The 22,005-nt window shown below is 40.8% G+C and overlaps 2 protein-coding genes across 2 annotated transcripts; both read right to left on the bottom strand.

Moving 5' to 3' along the window:
* Positions 1–289: 289 nt before the first annotated feature.
* clcnk (chloride channel K) lies at positions 290–18,247 on the bottom strand (the record flags this gene model as incomplete). The annotated part of the gene is made up of 18 exons (XM_080443921.1): positions 290–328; positions 611–697; positions 802–882; positions 1,808–1,878; positions 3,417–3,550; positions 7,366–7,582; positions 7,693–7,800; positions 8,306–8,375; positions 8,828–8,986; positions 9,200–9,284; positions 10,090–10,191; positions 10,632–10,716; positions 11,065–11,190; positions 13,889–13,970; positions 14,101–14,178; positions 16,295–16,434; positions 17,485–17,613; positions 18,130–18,247. The coding sequence occupies 18 exons, from the start codon at positions 18,245–18,247 to the stop codon at positions 290–292; spliced, it is 1,911 nt and encodes a 636-aa protein (XP_080300047.1).
* On the bottom strand, positions 6,152–6,538 carry LOC308096355 (peptidyl-prolyl cis-trans isomerase NIMA-interacting 4-like; the record flags this gene model as incomplete). The annotated part of the gene is made up of 1 exon (XM_080443776.1): positions 6,152–6,538. One exon carries the CDS (start codon positions 6,536–6,538, stop codon positions 6,152–6,154), a length of 387 nt encoding a protein of 128 aa, XP_080299902.1.
* Positions 18,248–22,005: the final 3,758 nt, after the last annotated feature.

Here is a 22,005-nt window from a genome sequence, read left to right as displayed (position 1 = left end):
GAGTTCAAATGTATGGGTCTCTCCAACCCACCTAAAGCACTATGAGACAACTCGCAGTCAGCAAACGGGATCATGTTGCATATCCCCTCATTCCAACAACAGACACACAGACAAGCTCTGATAGATGCTCATGTGGCCTCTGGATAATGACAGCGTTGTTTGGGAACAAACATGATGGTTAGGCAACAGGGAGGAGATCTCATTATTAGAGCCTAGTGCCTTTTACTCTAATGAGAGGGGAACAGGGTTAGAAAAAGTTGAGGGAACCCCCGCCCCCCTGCACCACAGCTCAGATTTCTTTGGCTATGTCTTCTAATATTCTCTTCATCTGGAAGACAGAGACAGCAGGGCAGGGTGGGAGGGAAGGGGGGGAGACAGGAAGGAAGGGAAGGCGAGATGACAGCTTTGAATACATAAACACTTATTTTGCCAGCAGCAGTCCAACATAATGTGTTGTTGACTCTGTGCATACACAGTAGCCAAATACGCCCACAGGTGAGTATAGCGTGACTATGCAGTATGTTTCACAGGCATAAATCAAAATTTCATTAAGACAAATATGAATGCTATTCTTTTTTTTTTCCTTTCCTTCTCACTGAATATTCATTACCTCGGGCCATGTGATAAGCCCAACTAGCCTTCCTCCCTCTGTCACAAACAACGTCTGGGAACCAAGCATTCTCAGGATGCCATGGGCCTGCATGGTACAACAGAGATTAAACAAGGTTTTTGAAAACAAAGTCATTTTAAAGGCAGGGACGTGTGAGCAATAAATGGTGATGATTTGCAATGTCACATCACCTCCTGTATGGTGGTGTGAGTTGACAACTGCACAGAGGTTGGATAGATAGTACACATGTCTGCCAATTGTTTCTCCACAACCTGAAGAATGATACAAGCAGCTGATTAGACTGATGTGATCACCCCCTGTGATTCAGATTGTCGCTGTCAGGTGGAAACCTATTATAATTTAGCCTCAAGCTCTTTTCATTAGTTAAATATGTGTAAAACCCACAGACAGACTTAACCAATCCAAGCTGGCATCCTTATTTTAGGCACGTCATTGTAGGCGAAAAAACAATTAATAGTAGCAAAAATAGCTGATTTACAAGATTAGCGGTGCGTTGTCAGCATGTATAGATTGGCTATTTTCATTTCTTTTGCACAATGCTGTCATACAACTGAGCATAAAATTGGGCATTAATTTATGAAGATTTTTTTTTGTAATGAAATACAGAAATGCTAGGTTTCTGCCCAACAGCGAAAATGTGATGCTCTATCTATGATATATGATAATATAATTTTCTTATTATTTGATAAATACCATCCCTTCAAAGCCTGAAAGAATTGTGAGAATCAAGATAGATGTTTGTCACACTTTAGAAAGAAGCAGAATCATTTCATAAGATGGGCTCTCATGCTATATTACATATACAGAGACATGTTTTTCCATCCATTGGCAGCATTTTGGTTAGCAAGCAGTGATTATTGAGTCCAGTATGAATAGGCCCGTCAGGTTGAGCTCTGAGCTCAACCTGACGTACCTGACATACGTTCACTGCTTCCCTCTGGAGGATGAATAGCCTCTTGGCACTAATCACGCATAAGAAACGTGTCAAACTATGAATGCACTGAATGCACTGACGTAAAGAACGTAACAGTTCCTCACCCCCGACGTACGTCAATCCCCATCTCCGTCTAGTATGTACGCCACTAAGCTACCCTTACTGGGCTTGCATTCTGAGCCTTTCAAGGGGGAATATGTCGATTATAGTTATCAGCTAAATAAGAGTCTGAAAGCTTTCACCTCATCCTTAGTGCAGTGCAGAAATGTTTGCAGGTCTGAGCGGTAAATGGACCCCAGTAGAATCTGTGAACCTTAAATGAGAAAAAGGAGAGATAAGGAGAGGGGAGGCAAAAACAAATCTGTCACAGTTCAGTGTATCAACAACTCTCTACTGTAGAATAATGCGTCTATTTCTGTGTTGCAAATATTTACATGTCAACTGCATCAGCTGGAAGACTGATTACCTTCTAAACATTATGGGTACGATCACATATACGCTTCAGAAGTGATGGAGCCAACACATGCCAAGGTATTTTGTTTGACTTACGTAGGAGTGGTTGGCTCACTGAAAGAAAGCTACAAGTGACTGTAGTAACTGCTTCTTTCCTAATGGTTGACTCCCGGTCAAAGTTCACTAATGTTGAACTCCAAGCTTCAGGCGCGTTGAAAGCCTCACACGTTAACGTCATCTACACGTTGCAACAGTAAGCTCCACCCCTTAGCTTCCATAGAATGCATGTGAATGGGGCGGCTGCCACTAATGATGCGTATTAAGTGCATGTGTGACTGTGCCCTAATGCTTAAGCCTGATTTATACTGTACTTCATCGATAGCCAATGCACCGTGTTGTGAGCTTGCAGATCTGCTATTTTTGGAAAAATAAAAGAAATGTTTAGATTTTTTTTTAAATGATCACCTATAATTACATCTTGCAAAGTTGTCAGTGGGATTGGTTTCCATTTTCCATGCAATTGATGAACAGTTATAGCGTTTGAACAGGTGAGATATTTCTTTCATTTTCAACCACACTTTGCACCTCGGAGGCTGTGAAGTGGCACAAGAGACAGACAGGTTGTCAAGCTGTGAAAAGCGTTTTCAGGGACAGGCATCAGAAAACTTATCGTAATAGGATCTCAGCAGCACTACTGAAGAATTGGACCCCATTTGTGCTAATATTTATGGTCAATGTCTCTGTAGGTAACAGAATGTTGAGTGTCAGGTTCCCTCTTCCAGGGGATGAAACGAAAAAATGACCATCAGGCATGTACAAATTGCTGATACAGATAAAGCAATTAACATCTGATCATGCTGTGGCATCTATCCATCTATCTATCCATCCATAGGGCATGACGATCACTGAATTATTTTTTATGATGAAAATGATGTGAATAATATGCTATGGCCAGTCACAGATCATAACGCAATTGGGGATTTTGGACCGACAGCACTCTCCACCACCATCATCAAAAACATCAAATGAAGGTATATATTTTGTTAGAATGCTGTTCCATCCTTCCAGTAGAGTTCCAGAGACTTGTACAATCTATGCCAAGGTGCATTGAAACTGTTCTGGTGCCTCGTGACGGCCCAACACCGTACTTTTTAACTTTACTTGTTGTTGTTTTTTCTTTAAATTGTGACCCATCTGTAAATGTACAACCCGATCTCACACCACATTCATAGAAATAGTTACTAAAAGTAAATGTGCCTACCTTTTATCATATGACACTGTATGTATCAAATAATACAGACTGTGTGGACTCAAACAGGCAGAGTTTTGACATTAAAGAAAGCTTAAGCCCAACTCAAACAGAAATGGGACACTTTGACTTGAGGTGTTATTACCTACCAAGGGACTCAACAACAGGGAACTCTGTCTCAGTGCTTGAATGCAGAACACGCTGAACTTCCATCAGCCCAGCTGTTTTCTCAAGCACTGTCCCTTTAAGTCCCAGAGTATGTCCTATTGGCACAGCTCTAATCCTGTAAGAAAGATGGAGGACTTTACAGTAGTTGCTGATATTATTTGTCCCTTAATTTATTCATGTTAAAAAAATATATATTCATGTAGTCAAATATTATTGTATTATTGTGACTCTGAAACAGGCTAGCTGTCTATGAGAACGTCCGTCCATCTGTCTGTCTGTCTGTCTTTCCAGACGATCTGTCTGTCTTTACCCTACGATAGAGGAGGGTTACAGTGTCCTGTGTATAGTGTACATGCTGTGGTAATATTAGGCAGCTCAATTACGTAGCCTAACCTACATTAAAGTTTTAATTCACAGCAAACAGAAAAGAGACATTGAGTCAAGCTCCTTAAGGCTACCACTTCCTTCCTATATATTCAGATACCAAAAAACTCAAAAGAAATACAACTAACTCTATAGTTGAAAAATATGGTTTATTTGAAAAGTAACATACAGTTAAAACCAATCAAGGATGAGACACAATTAAGTCCAGGACTTATTCCATTGTGGTCTTCATACACTTAACAAATACATCTCCGAACACATGAGTGAGTGACAGTGACATGTACATAAATTAGTGATTATTGTCTGGCATAAAGTTAATTTTGGGGAACGATGTCCGTTGGGAACACAGTGTTCGATTGTTTGTGGTCATGCCCAAGAGTAGCCTAAATGGATTCTGGGAAGATAGGCTGATGATACAAAAACAAAAATTGTTGTTGATCAACTTAGAGCTGGAGCCAAAGATGTTTCTTTATCCAGAGGGCATAATATAAAGCATAATGAACACATCTTTATAGATATCTGTTTATTATAAGCTAAAAGAGTGAAAACGTTGTGTTTTACTTTGGGGGTGGGGGGGGGGGATCCCATGTTCTTAAAGGCAAACAAGATGTTCAAAAAAGTGTGCGGACGATTTCTGCGCAATGTCATTGTCAGGAGTAAAGATCTGTCCCACTTGGTTGACGAGACTGGTGTAGAGTAGTGTCTTTGTTGTTGTTTAGTTGTTGATTAGTACTGTCATAATCATTTATTGTAAAGTCGTTGTCATATTTTTATGTGTATTATTATTATTTTTTGGTTTGAAATGTGTTAAGAATTAATACATTGTTGGGGAAAAAACAAGTAAAGAGCAGCCCAAAAACAGAATGGGCTATATTAAATATTTATTAGCCTTTAGGATCATTATGCCATTGCTCTGTAAGAGATAGGTTAGACTTCATAATCTTGTCATGCTGACAGACTGCGTATTTATTTGAATATTCTGCATGGCCTTGAGTTAATTCCTTTTGATATTTTATAGATTTGTGTGCATGCATGATTTTCTTTACTTTTCTTTTGTGTATAGAATGCCAGTGAGTGTATAGTCAGTGGGAAGAGCAGCACAGCATTAACAACTCCCAATTGAGTAAGTGTTGAGCAGGTGCAGGATGTGAGCTAACGACTCCCCTTGCAATCTCCTATTGGTGCTGGACTTTATCTCTCTCTCTCTCTCTATTTAAGGGCCAAGGCATGTTGTACAGTTTTAATTAAATTCCATTATTGAAACAGACTTTAGACCGGTAGGGCGCCTGCCCTACTGTGCATGCTGCACGCTACAAAGCACCGGGGTTACTGTGCAGGCGTGACACCCGACTTAATGCTTCCAGACTTGAGCAGCTGAAACAGGTAATTATTTAATTATTTCAACATGGTGTGTGTGTGTGTGTGTGTGTGTGTGTGTGTGTGTGTGTGTGTGTGTGTGTGTGTGTGTGTGTGTGTGTGTGTGTGTGTGTGTGTGTGTGTGCCAGCCAGTATGTAGGCTATTGTGACCTTGACTGACTTTGTATGCAAAGACATTGCGCTGCGCTTATTTCATTATTTCAAAATGTAGTGTGTGTGTATCCATTGCACCAGGCAGTACCAAACTGGGATGTGTGTGTGGGGGGAGACATTAGTTCCAGCCAGGGTAGTCTCGCGAGCTAGACTGTTGCCACCCACAATTTTCAAATGCTTCCGCCATACAGTCTGGAGCACGGAAGCTCTGAAAATGATCAGAGGATAAAGCCGATGTGGGTGCATCCGCACATGCATCCACACATGTACACAAGTTGTCGCACGGAACTCGGAAGTCCCATCCACTCCCATGTTAAGTTAAAAAACGGAAGTTCTGGTCCGATGCGCGTCTGAAGTGCATATCCGGGTTCCGGTTTTCATTGAGTAACGGCCGGAACCGGAACAAGGGCTTGCAACCCTAGCGTCAACCTGACGTACATGTGTGGATGCACCCAGTGACACCTCCTTCTCGCTTCCGTTTCCTCTTTACAGTCACACAAATTTGTCCTCAAAACAACCGAAGCATATAGCTTGCTGCTTATCAGAAATGGAAATTCTAAAATAGAATGTAAAGATTGTAAAGAAATGTAAAGTTCCAGACTCTGTATGTTGTAGCATTTAGAGATGTGGAATAGTAGTCTGGCTACGCGAGACTAGTTCCAAGGTAATGCATCTAATAGCGCACATCAAGTGCACACGCCCTAAGGGCACGTGTTCTAGTTTCTAGTTACATTAATGTGCTAAAGAAAGTTGCTTCTGAAACTTTAGCCACATGTGAAGAGTAGAGGTTCGGTTCCCTAGGTCACTTCTTGCCTTCCACCATAATAATATGGTAGCCAAATTTGGTCTTGACGGGGGGGTCTGTGTACACAGGTTTATCCATAGCGCTGACAGGCAAAGCAAACGCTGCATCTTGGAAGGGTCCCACCATTGACCCTCGTGTCATCCAACCCAGTTCACCTCCTTGTCTGGCTTTGTCTTCACTGAACTGCGATGCTACTTCGCTGAAACGACCACCGGCCTTCAGCTTCTCCATCGCCTCCATGCACTTGCCATGTTTTTCACAGAGGATATGCCGCACCTTCACTGCTGTGCCTCCTTTTTGTGCCTTTTCCTTTTTGTCTGTATCTCCACCTCCTGGTGCAGCTGCACCTTTACCACTTTTGCCACCCTTCCCTTTTGGAGGCATAATTATAATGTATATGAATGTGTCCTGGAAGTCAAGCAGCAACACTGGAAGCGGTACCATATGCCGAATATATCTGACATTGATGATGTCAGGGTCTTTCTGTCTGTATTATGCCTAAATATGGACATGCCTCACAGTACTGACATCATAGACTGGCCTTCAAGTACTTTGTGCCTAAGTAGGCTACTAAGCAATGGAATGCCCGGCAACGATACATAAAGAGATACACACACAGTGCCAATGTCATAGTACTGAAAGATTAGCCTCCAAGTTTTCTGACAACTGGAAGTGATGATCTACAAGCTTATGTTATGAAAAGTGACGCAAAGACCAATCTTACGACACATTGCTTTCGCAGCACATTGTCAGCTTGTCATCATCCGTTTTTACGTCTGCAGACGTGCCTCCTCAGCTTGTAAAATGTGGAAAACATATCCGCACAAAAGATTTGGTAGTGATTGGTCCACCGGTTTTCCAGATCAGCTCCATTCAAATAAATGCACACACAGACTCACACAGACTCTCTTCTAGACGGCTCACCTCCTACAAAACTTCATTCACCCCTAGCAAATCTTGCTCTTTAATTACCTTTTCATTCCATATTTTCCAAAACTTTTTCTTAGAAAGTGCCAGATGTTTTTTTATAAATAAATTAAGTCCGCACACTGCTGTTTTTTCTTGATGCTTTCTTAAAGTTTCAAAGAAGGAAAGAAAAATAAGCCATTACAATTCAAAATACCAAATTATCCCGCAACACAAGCTATTTTTGACGAGCGACACTGACAATGTATAAATTAGGCTTTAGAGCCTCTATCCTGTTTTCTCACCTAGGGCAGGCTTTCAGAAGAGATGGCAGGTGTGGGAGCTTCTTGCTGATGGAGAGTGCATCGTAGAAGGAGGGCCGTTGGCCAGAGCGAGCCAGGCCGTTGGCCAGTAAGGTGGCAAGGAGGACAGGCGCTGCATGGCTGAACTGGCCCGTTAGTTCCAGAGCCAAAAGGGCAGGGGACAGGGTGTGTGTGACTGCCCCCGAAAATGCAGCCGCACCTGCAGACATGTCATGGTTTATGCTGTGTTCAAAACAAGTTAATCTGTTGGCACAATGTTAGCATTGTCAATTGATTTAGGTTAGCTATAGTATAAGCAGGTTTATCTACCAGCCAGTGCATAGCCCCCAGGATTTAGAGCAACCCAATCCTGGCCTGAAGACATTCTGGTGGACACATAACCAAGTGAATCCCCTGCCAAACGCCCAATAGCTGCCCCTGAAAAGCAGACAAACATGAATTAATGCAAAGAAAAAAGGACGCCACATTTTTCACACTTCACTATTCGTCATTATTCTCTGACAATGTTTTATTTTATTTTTATTTTTATATTATTGATTTTCTTTCCTGACATACTTGTTATTCTTTATCCTGTTTTATCTATTTTTCACGTGTAAAGGGTAAACTCAGAGTACAAGAATTTCACTACCTGCAATGTCGCTACCTGCTCTGTACTATTGCACATAGTTGTTCAAAAGTAAGAGCTTCCCGGAAAGATGGACTCTTATTTGACATATCTGGTTTTCAGATGGTGACAATATACAGCAAAGAGAAATTCTTCAGGGATTCAGGCATTGATTGTTTTATGGATTTATGTTACGTAATACACAGTGAAATCCTCAGTGTTAATTTAACTCGAGTGTGTACAAATAGAACAGTAGTAGTGTGGAACAGTAAAATCAACCAGAAATCCAGTGTGTCTAGTTCATTTTGCTTCACTCACCATAGATGAACACTGGCATGAAGTACCCTGCTGGTAGTGGCAAGGTGCAGGCTAGGACCAGCATCCACAACTCAGTGTTAACAATGGAAACAGATGTGATTATACAGATTATAAAGTGATTACCTTTCTAGCAATTGAACCAACACAACGTAAAAACAAATCAAGCACGATCGCAGTTACTGAGTGCACAAGTAAACATCAATCTAAGTGCAAGAACATTTTTGTCACCAATCAATTTACAAAAGTTTGATATAGATAAGTGCTTTTCTTTTTTTTCCAAAAATAAACTGTAAAGGAAAGTTATTGCTCTGGATGGGACATTTAAATGTATAAGTTTTATGTCCATTGTATCCATCTTCCGACGGAGAGAGGTAATTGCAACGATCGGAACTACAATAAAGATGGCTGCGCATAGAGTCCAGTCCGGTGCACAGTCGGCTTCAAATAACTTTATTAACTGTGTTCTGTGTCCTGGTCTAAATTTCTCATTGGAAGAGTAGTTAAAGTAACCCTTTGTCGTACCTTCATAAGTAGGAAGACACCCAGAGTCAGGTGGGGTAGATGCTCTGATGATAGCCACTCCCCCCAAGGGTTTGGATCCAGCTCCACTGTGGCATTGTGGGATTGAGAGTGCCACGGTCTGCTGTCCAGCAGGGAGATGAGGAGCTGCTTCATAGTGTACTGCAGGGAGCAAACTCACACATCATTTTCTTTGAAGTTAAAATGCTCAGAGTTAATTTTTACACTTGTAACTCTGAGAGTATACAAATGTAACCAAATGGGCCCGTAAGGGTCCATTTGGTTAAATTGGAGAGAACAGGGTACAGGAAATGTCACTTACAGTATCTAACACTCAGGATTTAACGGTATATTGACACACAGTATCTCCCCCACCTTAGAAGCCATATATTGACCAGCAGAGTGGGGAAACGTCACTGATGCGAGGATAAAGGCCACCATGGCTGAGTATAGACCTTTCCTGGTGAGACATATTCAGACACATGTAGCTACAAATGCATTGATGTCATTGCCACGGCATGTATTCAGATCATTCAAGTTATTAAAGTTGATTTACTTCCTTAAGTGAATCATCAGAATTAACACAAAAAAATAAATCCATTTTAAAATGACGTCTTCCATCATATCACAACATAACCTTTTAGCAAAGTGTTTACAGCATGGCTCTGTAGAATGTCCGGACTCCGGAGCTAATCTCACAAACCGCAGGACTGATCAGCGCCATAGTTCTTGTGCATGCTGTCAGTGGGCCAATTTAGCACATCCAAGAATGTTAACCAATTTCCACATTATGTATTATATTTATTGAACTATTAACATTAATGATTTTATAACGTCAATGGGGCTTGTGGGTTGAAATCTTGCCCAAATTTGGAGTCATACGTCAGATGACAGACGTCACAGGGTGGCCACATGAAGTTCAAGATCCTCATGAAGCCACACCGCTCCCATGTTGATCTCGAGATCCACATGATCTAATCTAATCTAATCTTATCATAATGAGCTTTATAAGTAGCAGAATCTCTGCAGAATATGTTAAGAATCAACTTGAGGTTTCTACTCTGATAAAGCACTTAATAGCTGTGGTTGTTTTGATTTTTGTTTTAAATCAATAGAGCAAATTAGCAAGGGATAAAACCTGCCTCGTGGCAGTTTAAGGGGGCAAAACAATCAGAACTGTTCAAGCTATAAATGGATTATCCTCAAAGGATTGATTCATCACTGCACTCTTATCGGCTTCTCAGAGGATGAAAAATATCTCTCACTCTGTCGTCAACATCCTAATCAAGAGTGTCTTGGTTTTGGTGAAGTGCAGAATCCAGCGGTGACAGAAGAGATAGACACAGCTTACAGCTCCACACAGCAACCTTATATCAGAGACAGAACCACCACAAGACTGAGACCACAGGCTTATTCAGGGTTTGATTTGTAAAAAGAAACAGAGGAGGAGGACATTTTTCGTAACCACTTAGACTTCACTTAAACCCTATGTACTTCATCGTACAACAAATAGCAAGATAGAGATCTGCAAGCTCACAATGCATTGCATTGTGGTGTGTTGTGAGTTTGTAGACTGTAGCCATGGAGCAGGGGGCTATTACGTAGATGTGATTAGACTTAATTGTAGGGTGACTCAAGGTATGACCAGGAATTCATTGTATTGACCATAGTAGCCTAACAAGCCTTTCTCTTGAATAGTACATTATAATTGAGTATTTTAGATAAGCTTACAAAAGGTATAGCATTTAAATAAACAATACAGACAAATATTGTTCAACTGTACAGACACTCTTGTGAACAACCTTACCCCAGTGAAGCAAAGAGCAGAATCTCTAGTGGATAGAAAGGTAAGGCATCAGAGAAGTCTGTTTTGAACAATGCCTCAAGAGTCTCTGTGGACACAAAACAAATTAGAGTCACTGTACTGAGCTCTCCCAATCCCATGGCCTTTTCCAAATCAAATCACCCTCCACTTTATTGCGTTTATTTTATTGTTCCTTATAGTCTATCAGCTTAAACGCCCCTGCTGATATTCCCAAAACTCAATCACCCGAGTCATTGCCATGACAACATAATTAGACAGTGGTGAACAGCGATTTATTGGATTTACATTTTACTTGAGACAGTTAGAAAAACTGTGTCAACGAGTCAGGTCAGGTCTTAAGACAGGATCAGTGAGCAGATACAAGGGGGACATATTGTAAGCAGGTATTGTAATAATGTCAGGAGACCCCGCTCACCTCTCTCCCCGCTCCAGACGGAAAGTAGACGGAAGGTCAGTGCGCCGCAGGCCGCCGAGAAGAAACACGGGCAGTAGTCCCTCAAGGCGAAATGTGAACACATGACCTCCACGCTGAACAACACACCTACACGGACAGAAAAAGAGGGAGGGAGTGGGTGATCACTGTGTATATATAGAATATTAAATGCAGCATTATGTCATCAGCTATGGGATAACAGCCTGTCATCTTACTTGGGTATTGTTTACAATTGCCACCTATAGAGAAGGTGAGGACCGCTGCTATTACTTTCAACTGTTTGACGTCACGTTCACTTTCTCAGAGGCAGCGATATGATTTTCACCTATGCAGTAGTGCCTAATTGTTTTATAAAAGGACCAAAGAAACCAGGGAGGCTGGCATTACTTAGTCACGTCTACCCAGATGATCAGAGATCTCCTACTGATGCGTCTGAGGAAATCTAAATTCAATACTGTATATGGGCTAGAACAGAGGTTCTCAACATTTGGGTCGGTACCCCCAGGGGGTCCCCAGATGACAGTGAAGTGACATTTAAGGACTTTTAAGACCTTTTTAGTACCTAATATATATATATATATATATATATATATCAGAGAAAAACATTGGCCAAATTGTCAAATAATATAAGAAAGAGGCAAAGATTTAGCAAAAATATTTATCTGTGGAACGGAGTCAAACAAAATGGGGGGTCCCCAGTTCAAATATGATTATTATTTTGGAGGGTCACGTTACATGAAAAGGTTGAGAACCACTGGGCTAGAACAGTGGCAAAACAGCTGCTGACAAACCTATACACCTACTGCTTTGAAAACAAATCATATCATCATCCCAATATGAAGGACCAACCTAAAGTCTTTGCATTGATTCTGCAATGCAGTTATTATTTTTTGGGCGGTGAAACCGCCCCTATAAGTGAGATTTGGAAAAATGTACAAATATCTTGGGCAGTGAAACCGGCCCTAAAAGTTTGTACAATTATCCTGCGCTGTGATTGGCCAATCACAATCTATTCAGGACTGTGATTGGCCAGTGTCACATGACACATGTGCATAGCCCTATGTGATTGGCCAGTGTCACATGACACATGTGCATAGCCCTATATAAGCAACCATAACTTAAAAAAAACCAATTTATTGTTTTTTTTAAGTTATGGTTTTGTCCATCATAAAGTGTGTTTTACAAAAGATAAATGTATTTATCTTTTGTACATGATTGATCGACTCCATTCAGTATTGTGATTAGCTAGCAAGACACATGCTGACACTAAGTGGCTCTTTCAGATCAAAGCATATATATTGGTTGACTCCATTCAGTATTGTGGTTAGCTAGGAAGACACCGCCCACTTCACACAGGGTGTGATTTTTGATTTCTGAATTGTTTCCACCCAGTTTTAACCCATACTTTGAATTTAGAGGTCACCACACGTATCAGCAGGCACTGGCAGAGATAGATCTCTGATCGACTGGCTACGGGACGGGGGACTTTTTGTGTTTTACATATGGATGAACTACAACCAACCACAACGTTTTGCAAACTAGTTAAACAAAGAAGTAAAAAACAATAACCAGCTAACACCGTTTTAACTTTAGATATGCTAACATAGTGCTCAAAGTTAAGTTAAGTCACGTTAAACACACAGTAAGTAGCCTTTATTACCTTATCAACCACCATTGGCACTCCTCAGCTTAAGGAGTCACATATAATGTTGGCACATAGACTGTGCACCACATCTAGCCCAAATCACTCATCATAATATGAAGTTAATATATTATGTTAAAATCACTTGGCATTTTCCCATGTGCGTTTTAATGATTTTCATTTCACGTCCTTTCTAATTAGTGAATCACTAATTAGAATCACAAATAGTGATTCTAATTAGTGCCATTTGTTCCAGTGAATGGAAATCTTAATGCTTCAGCTACAATGACATACATTCCAGACAACTGTGTGCTTCCAATTTTGTGGCAACAATTTGGAGGAATGCCGTTTGCTGTTTCAGAATAACAATCCCCCATGCTCCCCACTCATCCCCGTATGGCTTGTCTAGATGAATGGGGAATAACTTGACTGGCCTGCACAGAGCCCTGACCTTGACACTTTAATTTTGGCATTTTATGCTTTATTTTAGATACTGTAGGTCAATGTAGAGAGACAGCAAACCAAGAGCAGAGAGAGAGGGGAGAGACATGCGAGACAAGACAGGGGCTAGATTCAAACCCGGGTCCTCAAATGGTCTGTGCACTAACTGGCTGAGCCACCAGGCACCCACAGAGACCTGACCTTGCCCCTTTCAAACACCTCTGGAATGAATTGGAATGCCAAATGCAAGTCAGACCTAATCGCCCCACATGAAGTGTCAGACCTGGAAGCAAACCGCAGCATCAATGTTACAACTAGTGAAAAACCATCCCAAAATAGTGGAGAATGTTCCAGTAGTGTGTGTGTGTGTGTGTGTGTGTGTGTGTGTGTGTGGGGGGGGTCAACTCCACAGCAATGCTTGTGATTTGCTTCCATTCAACCACAAGAGCTTCAATGAGGTCAGACACAGATTAGGCCTGGCTCACATTTGCCATTCCAATTCATTCCAATGGTGTTTCGGGTTAAGGTCAGGGCTCTGTGAGGGTCAGTCAAGGTCTTTCTCACTCAAACAGATCAGGGACTCAAGTAAAAAATAAAAGGATTTATGCATCCCGAACGAGGCACTATGCTCAGTATGCTGTGTAGGCTGTTAGTGTTATTTTCTTGGTGTATGCTTCATTTATACTCAGACGTACGATGGTGTATAAATCAGGCTTTACTCACCACTGATAGGAGCTCCAAAGCAGCTTGCTACACCAACAGCAGCAGCAACAACCATCATTTGTCCCTCAATGTTCTTTTTCTCCTATAACAGAGACAGGTAGTTCTGTAGTAGTAACTATAAGGGCATGCTGTAAAATGATCACAGACGTCATACAACATTTTACACTATGCTGAAATGGGGTTAAATTAATTATTATTCTTTGATGTCATGCCTCCTTATTGTCTTGAATGAGGGTGCAGAGATGACTCAGGTAAGCTCCCACCATGGTGGACAGATGCACAAAGGGACCCTGGAATGGATATACAATCATGTTAGAATTTATATAGATATTTCCAGCACACATTAGTAATTTGTTCTCTTTGTACAATAATAGTTTTGCCCACCAGCGGGGGGAGGCCGTGGTACTTTCTCTGAAAGAGTTAGAGGATGACGAGGAATTGTCGCTACAGATGCCTTGTTGGTATTGGGTAAAACAGTGCAGAGCACCTGGGGAGCAGTGCTTTGTACTGTCACGTGTTCTACACTGCCAGGATGAGCTTTTCATAAACATTGGCCATTTTATTAACGCCAAACATGATCAAAACAGGAAGTGATAAATTAGTAAAGATGGATGTGGGACACTTTTTGTAAGATTCTCCAGGAGACAATTGTTAACTCACTCCGGTGAGGTTTCTATAAATCATGTTTACATGTTTATGTTGGAATGAATTGGGAATACGTAATGTTTTAGAAGCTATACACCTTCACAAATACCATGACCCTCTCTGTCACTCAAGTATCGTGTTCACTAGGTTATGTGGGACAGCTTGTCTGGTAAAGTGGGACAGTCTTAGATTTTAAAAAAATGGTTTCTTTGCTATTTTGCAGTGATTGCAACCCTTAATTTAAAGTAGCAGATATAGATAAGTAGATAATATTGTCATGTTTATTTAAATGTTCTTTTCCTCAAGTAATATTTCAAGTAGTAAAATTAAAACACTAACATCCAGGAGACAATTGGATCCAGCTTGTAACCATTGTAAAATGTCCTACCTCTCATGTGCACACATTGGATTTCAGTGTTCAAAACACCTTCAGGAGTCCTTGAAGTGACTAGGCCCTTGTCCTATTATAGCACTGTTTTGGAGTACCTCTTAATTCCCGCTCTCTAGATAAGCTTCAATGTGACATCTTAGCCTTTTGCACTCTTCTTGCCCATTGTCTAATCATTTGAAGTGAAGGATTTAGCTCCTCCATCTCACATACAGTGGATCACAGATGTTTTGTATTTTATTGGGTTGGAGAAGATTAAGCACAGTAGCACACCTTGCAAGGATCAAATGATAAATTTTATAGGTCTCAGCAGCCATTTCTTGCATTGTTGCAGAGGAGATAAGGATACTTGAGAACCTTAGTGTATAAATGCAAACACTATTATTTTTCCTTTACTAAATAAAAGATGTAATTATCCCATTTGTATTATTTGAGTCTGTCGCCTTGGTTTGTCTTGCAGGGGGCATGTGACAAAAATGTGTGATCTGACTAATATAAGTCATTTTCATTACAATGTAATATAAATCATATAGCCTACAACATTTTATTGAACAATAAAAATGTCATTCATAAATATAAACAAATATATTATACAAGCTATTAAATCGTTTTTTATTCAATCATAGGCAGTAGGCCATTTCAGTTTGAACAATCTGTCTCGCTGGACAATATGTGACATGTCGACCGGCAAGTTCTTTTTCTGCTTCAGTGGGCACTTTCTGCTGGAGGCATGGGACAATCCACTGATGATTCCTTTCGCCTGTCTCTGCAGAATCCATTTGGAGACATTTCAAGCTCTGGCCAAAAAAACTGAATTTATGTTCCTTTCCTGACACACTTGCCTCCTGTGTTCATCAATTTTGTTGCTGTCGGGTGGAAACCTTGTCCAAAACCATTCCTTTTTTATTATTTTAAAAACATTTATAGTGAAAATTGTCAATCTACAAGATCACAACGTGTCTTAACGTGACGCCTTGTGAGCTTGTAGATCTGCTATTGAAATATGGAGATATGAGGTTTCTGCCTGACGGCAACAAATTGCTCCTTTCATTCTTTTCGCTCGTATGAACAGCAAAAGATTTCCCCCGGCCTTTACCGCAGAACAATGGGATGCACTATGGAAGGACTCATTGGCAAGCTGTGTAAGATATAAAATGATACAAATGAAAACCCTTCACAGGACATATTTTACTCCATCAAGAATGAACAGAATTGATCCAGCAGACTCTGGCTCGTGTTGGCACAACTGTGGTGGGCATATAATCTATTATGGTGCTGCCCAGCTGTGAAAGGGTTTTGGATGGATGGGATAAAAGAGGACTATAATGGGAATAAAATAAATAAACAAAACAAATCTGAAAAAAGTACCGTACCACTTTGCCTAGGAACACAGTGCTGCCAGCTGCAAGTGTACAGATGAGGCCCAGAAACTTAGTAAACATGTTGGTAAGAGACAGATAGTGGGGCATTTCCATACCAGACAGCATGGTCCTCACCTCTGGAACCCCAGAGCCTTGAAGAAACACCAAAAAGCTGCTTTAAATTTCAAGGCATCATTACAGTAAAATCCTCTGTTAAAGGAGCACTTCACCCATTTTCAGCCTTAATTGGCCCTTACTAATGGTCATCATAAGATGGCACAATTTCCGTCTACTCACTCTGTGTCTCATTGGTGGGCTATGGACAGTTCATAAACCTGACTACCAATGACATCATCGATGAGGATTCCAAGTTAATAGAAACTACAGTCTTTCTCTTCCTGGAAAGTTAGCATGCTGAAAAAGAAGCCATTGTTATTGCATCAATAAAAAAAAATCTTTGAAACAACCAAACCTGCCTACCGATGATGTCACTGGTAGGCAGGTTTCTGAACTGTCCACAGCCCTCCTCTGAGACAGAGTGAACTGACAGAAATGGTGCCATCTTAAAATCATTAGTGGGGACCAAGGACCATTACTGTATAACTGTATATGAAGTTAGGTTGAAAAATGGTGGAGTGGTACTTGTAACTGTAACTCTCTGAGTTACAAATGGATAAATTAGTATTTGACTGTGCAGCTGTGGAATCAGAACTAGATGGAAACAGAGAGTGGATAGATGGTCTCTAACATTAGAGAGAAAGATGACTTGAAGATACCGACCTATCACGTGCAATTACACAGTAAAATCAACAGTGATTTACACTGAGATATTGTAGAAATGTCCATTTCTGCTTTCACAGTCAATTATTGCTTTCTTGGTAAATGTCATGTGCAACCCTAAATCCTATCCATTTATATTTGACATATTCCACACCCACCTAATGGTGGTTTAAACTCATGTATGACTTTTTTATTTTTGCCTACACTACAGCATATCTCTTTAAATGCCACCAGAACGATAAGAGAACCTGTGAATTTTCTATATGCCGTGAGCTTTTTTTAGGAGTAGAAATATATATATACCCGTACCCATTATGTTATCATGTCCATTGTAATAGCTGCTGCAGGGCAGATTAGGTAAGGATTATGGAAGACAGTATTTTTCCAGTGAAAGGCTCATTTAACGACGGTGGCATACGAACCTGTGGAGAATGGACAGATGTTGTGAGAGAAAGATGCGGAGAGTGCGCACAGTGCTGCCGGGTAGAGAGTCCAGCAAAGGAACTGCAGCAGGCAATGACCCTCCAGCTGAATGTAAAGCCACTGGTGAGCTACAGGTGGAGATGGGAGAGGGGGGGGGGGTAGAGAGAGGAGAGAGAATGACATTATATATAGATAGAGAGAATGAGATGGAGGGGTGGAAGCGAGAGAGAAAGAGAGAGAGAATGATGGAGAGAGCGGGAGGGGGAGAGAGAGAAAGAGAGGGAGAGAGAGATAGAGATATACTGTAGAGAGAGCTAATGTAACATTATTACTCAAAGGCCTTTTCATGTTAATGTGTGCATGCATGTGTACATATGTGTAATACATTCAGTGTTCATTTAACTCTGAGAGTGAATCTACATTTTCAGAATTAAATGAACACAGAAGATTTCACAATAGGTAAAAGTGTGTGTGTGTGTGTGTGTGTGTGTGTGTGTGTGTGTGTGTGTGTGTGTGTGTGTGTGTGTGTGTGTGTGTGTGTGTGTGTGTGTGTGTGTGTGTGTGTGTGTGTGTGTGTGTGTGTGTGTGTGTGTGTGTGTGTGTGTGTGTGTGTGTGTGTGTGTGTGTACGCGCGTGTGTGTTACCTCTCAGCAGTTTGGCTACACTCAGGTCCATGAGGAAGCTGAGGAAAGCGGTCAGAATGCCCAGAGCAGCAAAGCCATACCATTCTATTTTTCCCAGCATTCCCAACACACTCCTCATCCTCAGCATGCAGCCTACACAGTCACATTTGTTAGTGTTAGATTCCAATGTTGCACAGAATGTGCCTGTGTACAGACAAGACAGCAAGGTTTACCCACCATATTTGTTGTATTGCATAGTGCTGTGTTGTTGTTTTTTATTTGTTTTATTTTTGTGCCCAAGAAAGACCACACCATTCATCTCTAAAATATCTGATCTACAAGCTCACATGTTACATCATAACGAGTTGTACTAGATCTGCGATAACAGAGTAATGATTTTCTTTCTCGCCTAGAATTTTGTTTGTGTTTTGTGTAGATTTTGTTTTTTAAAGATTTAGTTTAGATCTGATAATAGCAATGACGACTGTATCTAAATGATTTGACATCTCGGTCATGTAAAAGACTCAAGTTTTTTATTTCTTGCTTTGGGAGGGTTCAGAAGTTGTTTTATTGATTTATTTTTATTTAGAGTAGTAGAGTAGTATTTAGTCGTTATGCCAATTAATTCCTCCCTACACACATTTCTGTGTTTACATGCAGTGACAAATATCACCGTCCCCGCCCGGCTTCCCTCCCCTGAACACGGCCCAATCGTGATCGCATAGACGCCCGACAAAGCCAGATGCACCACGGTGGATTCGAACTCACAACTTCCGTGGTGGTGGGCACTGGGCAGGGACTTAGCCACTGCGTTCAGCCGCGAAAGGTGAAAACTGGTGCACATATTTAGAAGATACAATAATGGTGAAAGTTTTCTTGAATGTAGCTAATCTGTTGATCAGGTTGGCACTGATTGGACACCAACAATTTGCTTTCGTCTGACCTTTGACAAGCGTGCGGGTCCATTGCCATGGTTTCTGTGCTTTCCATGGATCAACGAGGGGAGGACGGTCATTATGGGATGTCTGACTTTGATTTTCCCGCTTCAAGAGGTTCACACTGCTTTCAAATCCAGAAACCACTTCAACGCTCTTCATTTGGCCTTGAAATGTTTACCATCACATTAATAACATCACACACATTTACGCACGCACGCACATGCACATGCACATGCACGCACACGCACGCACGCGCACGCGCACACACACACACACACACACACACACACACACACACACACACACACACACACACACACACACACACACACACACACACACACACACACACACACACACACACACACACACACACACACACACGCACGCGCGCGCGCGCGCGCGCGCACACACACACACACAGCACATAGCCTACTATGTTTATACATTGTAGTTTATAAAACGTTTTCTGAAATCGTGTTGTGCAACCGCATTGAACTTTTAAAGGTACAGTAAGTGCTTTTTGGTTAAAACTGAAAGGTTTTGTTAAAAGGTTAATGCTCCATGTTCTGATCATGTAATCATTGATATAGAGTGTTTGTTCAGTAACAGGGGTGTCCCTGTCTCTCCAGCTCTTTGGCAATAAACAGAAAATAACTATTCAGGTGGGACACCAATTTCATCCAGTCAGGAAAGAGAACCCATTTATCAGTGTACATTTTATGGTAGCCTACTCCAGTTCCATTTTGTCTGCTCTTTTTTGTTTTTGATTCATCACTTAAAAATGCACTTGTTTATCCTGTATGGGTTCTCTTTACTGATTGGATGAAATTGGTATCCTGACTTAAAGGAGAATTTTGGACTAAGGTTTTCTTACCTTTTCTATGATGTTATGATATCTTAGGATGAATGGTACAGTAGAAAACAATCACGACTTTTTTTCTTTTTCTTTTTTTTTTAGACGTTCATAGTGACAGAACACTGTCAACAAAAAAAAAAGAGGAAAAAAAACTAACAGAAGTCTTGCTAGACGAGATTGAAATCTCGAGATTTCAATCTCGTCTAGCGAGACTTAGATCTTTTTATTTATTTTTTTGGTTGCATAGTGTTCTGTCACTATGAACGTCAGATTTCACACAAAAAAATAAAAAAAAGCTATTAAAATATGCGATCTAGCCTAGGCCTATCCGCGCACGTTTTAAGCTGTGGTGGACCCGGGATAGAGTTATGACATTTTTCTACTGATTCATTTAACCATAAGATATCATAACATCATAGAAAAGGTAAGAAAACCTTAGTCCAAAATTCTCCTTAAGATTTATTTTCTGCTCACTAAAGACCTGGGTAGACAGGGGGACCCCTATTACAAACACTATAGTAGCAATGATTACTGTCTGGACATAGAGCTATTTAACACTAATAATTACCAAAAAAAAAAAAACACCTTTAAGAGGATCTACACCATGAATAAAAAAATAAATAAAAATAAATAAATCATATTGTTTATGTCCCTCAAACGTTTTTCAAAAAGGTTTGAGCCTAAATCAAGCCTCATATATACTCATTCCAACTAACTTCTCTCTGGCTTATAAAGCACTTTCACCTGCAATACCACATTGTCCTGTTTGGCACGGGGCGCTATTGAGACAGTTTGTATGCATGTTATCTCCTGGTTCTGTGTGGAAAAAGTAAAAAATAAAAATAAGGGAAAAAAAATAAGGAGAAAAAAAATTGCCTGTTTTGAGACCAATTTACAGAAAACCCCAGATTTGCTGTGAAAGCCTGAGTGTTCAAACTGGGTATTTTTGGGGATAGAAGGTAGGGGAGACCAAAAACACACAAAAAAGAAGAAAAAGTTCAAATTCATGGTGTAGTCCCTTTAACCACTTTAGCACTATTTTATGTGATGGTGTCGCACTGCGAAAATAGCAGATAGCTTGTAGATCAGCTATTTTCATAATCATTTTGAAAATGTTTGAAAAATAGGGATGCCAGGTTGAAAGTTGTGAATTCAGAGCTACAAAATGTTCTGTAATTCTGCATCCTTTCTATAGCAAAACAAAGCAGTGCTATAACCAAATAAATATGGGGACTCACCTTCAAGTTGCTTTTGTGTGCTACTGAATGTGTGTGTGTGGCTGCTTTCTATTGTCAGAACTGACCTCTCTGAAGGCATTAGCATAGAAGTTATGGAGCAGTCATGGATGGGAGGGCATGTTATTTTAACTCTTTGAAGGAACATTGGTGAATGTCCATCTACATCTGAAACAGACTGTGTGGACAGTAAGTAAGGATGGTTTTCACATCTCATGTTTTTAAACGGCAGGAGATATTGGCAAAATATAATTTATCACTTGAAATGGTGATTACGCTTAAACATTCCTATCCAAAATTCCATTGAGCTTGTCATTATCTTTTTCCCATTTTAGTCATGATTTTGTCAATTACCAATTCCACCATGAAGTCCATCACTGCTGACACCTACTGGTTGGTCTTGGGGAGGGGAGAGTGTAGACAAAGACATCTCTCCTACGATACACGTGATGTCACAAATTGCACTGTAACGCCTACAAAGGAACATTCTATCCCTCTCCGTTCTGCTCCATGGTGAACAAATCTGAAGGAGTCGCTAGTGCAACAACAGAGATCACCCTCCCACGAATACAACTGGAAGCCTAGGGAGGGCCTCCCCAGGCTTCCAGTTGTACGTTGGATCGCCCACCCGAACTGGAGGTGCTGTGGAATTATCGAACCCCAGACACTGACTACGGTGGTGGGCAGTAAATATACCTGCACACTAGAGATATCTACATTCTATCCACAAGTTTCCTAGGGCATTATGGGCATCACTTCCTGTCAATTTGATCAGGTATCAGGGATCAAATCGACAGGAAGTGTCTTACATATCGTTGCTGTCGGAAACCTTGTACGTCCAAAACCATTCCTTTTTTATTTAAAA

This window comes from Gymnoscopelus braueri (genome assembly GCF_963280865.1).
Source record: "Gymnoscopelus braueri genome assembly, chromosome: 12".
Taxonomy (NCBI): Eukaryota; Metazoa; Chordata; class Actinopteri; order Myctophiformes; family Myctophidae; genus Gymnoscopelus; species Gymnoscopelus braueri.
The sequence above is the reverse complement of the archived record's forward strand: the minus strand, read 5'-3'. Positions and strand labels throughout refer to the sequence as shown.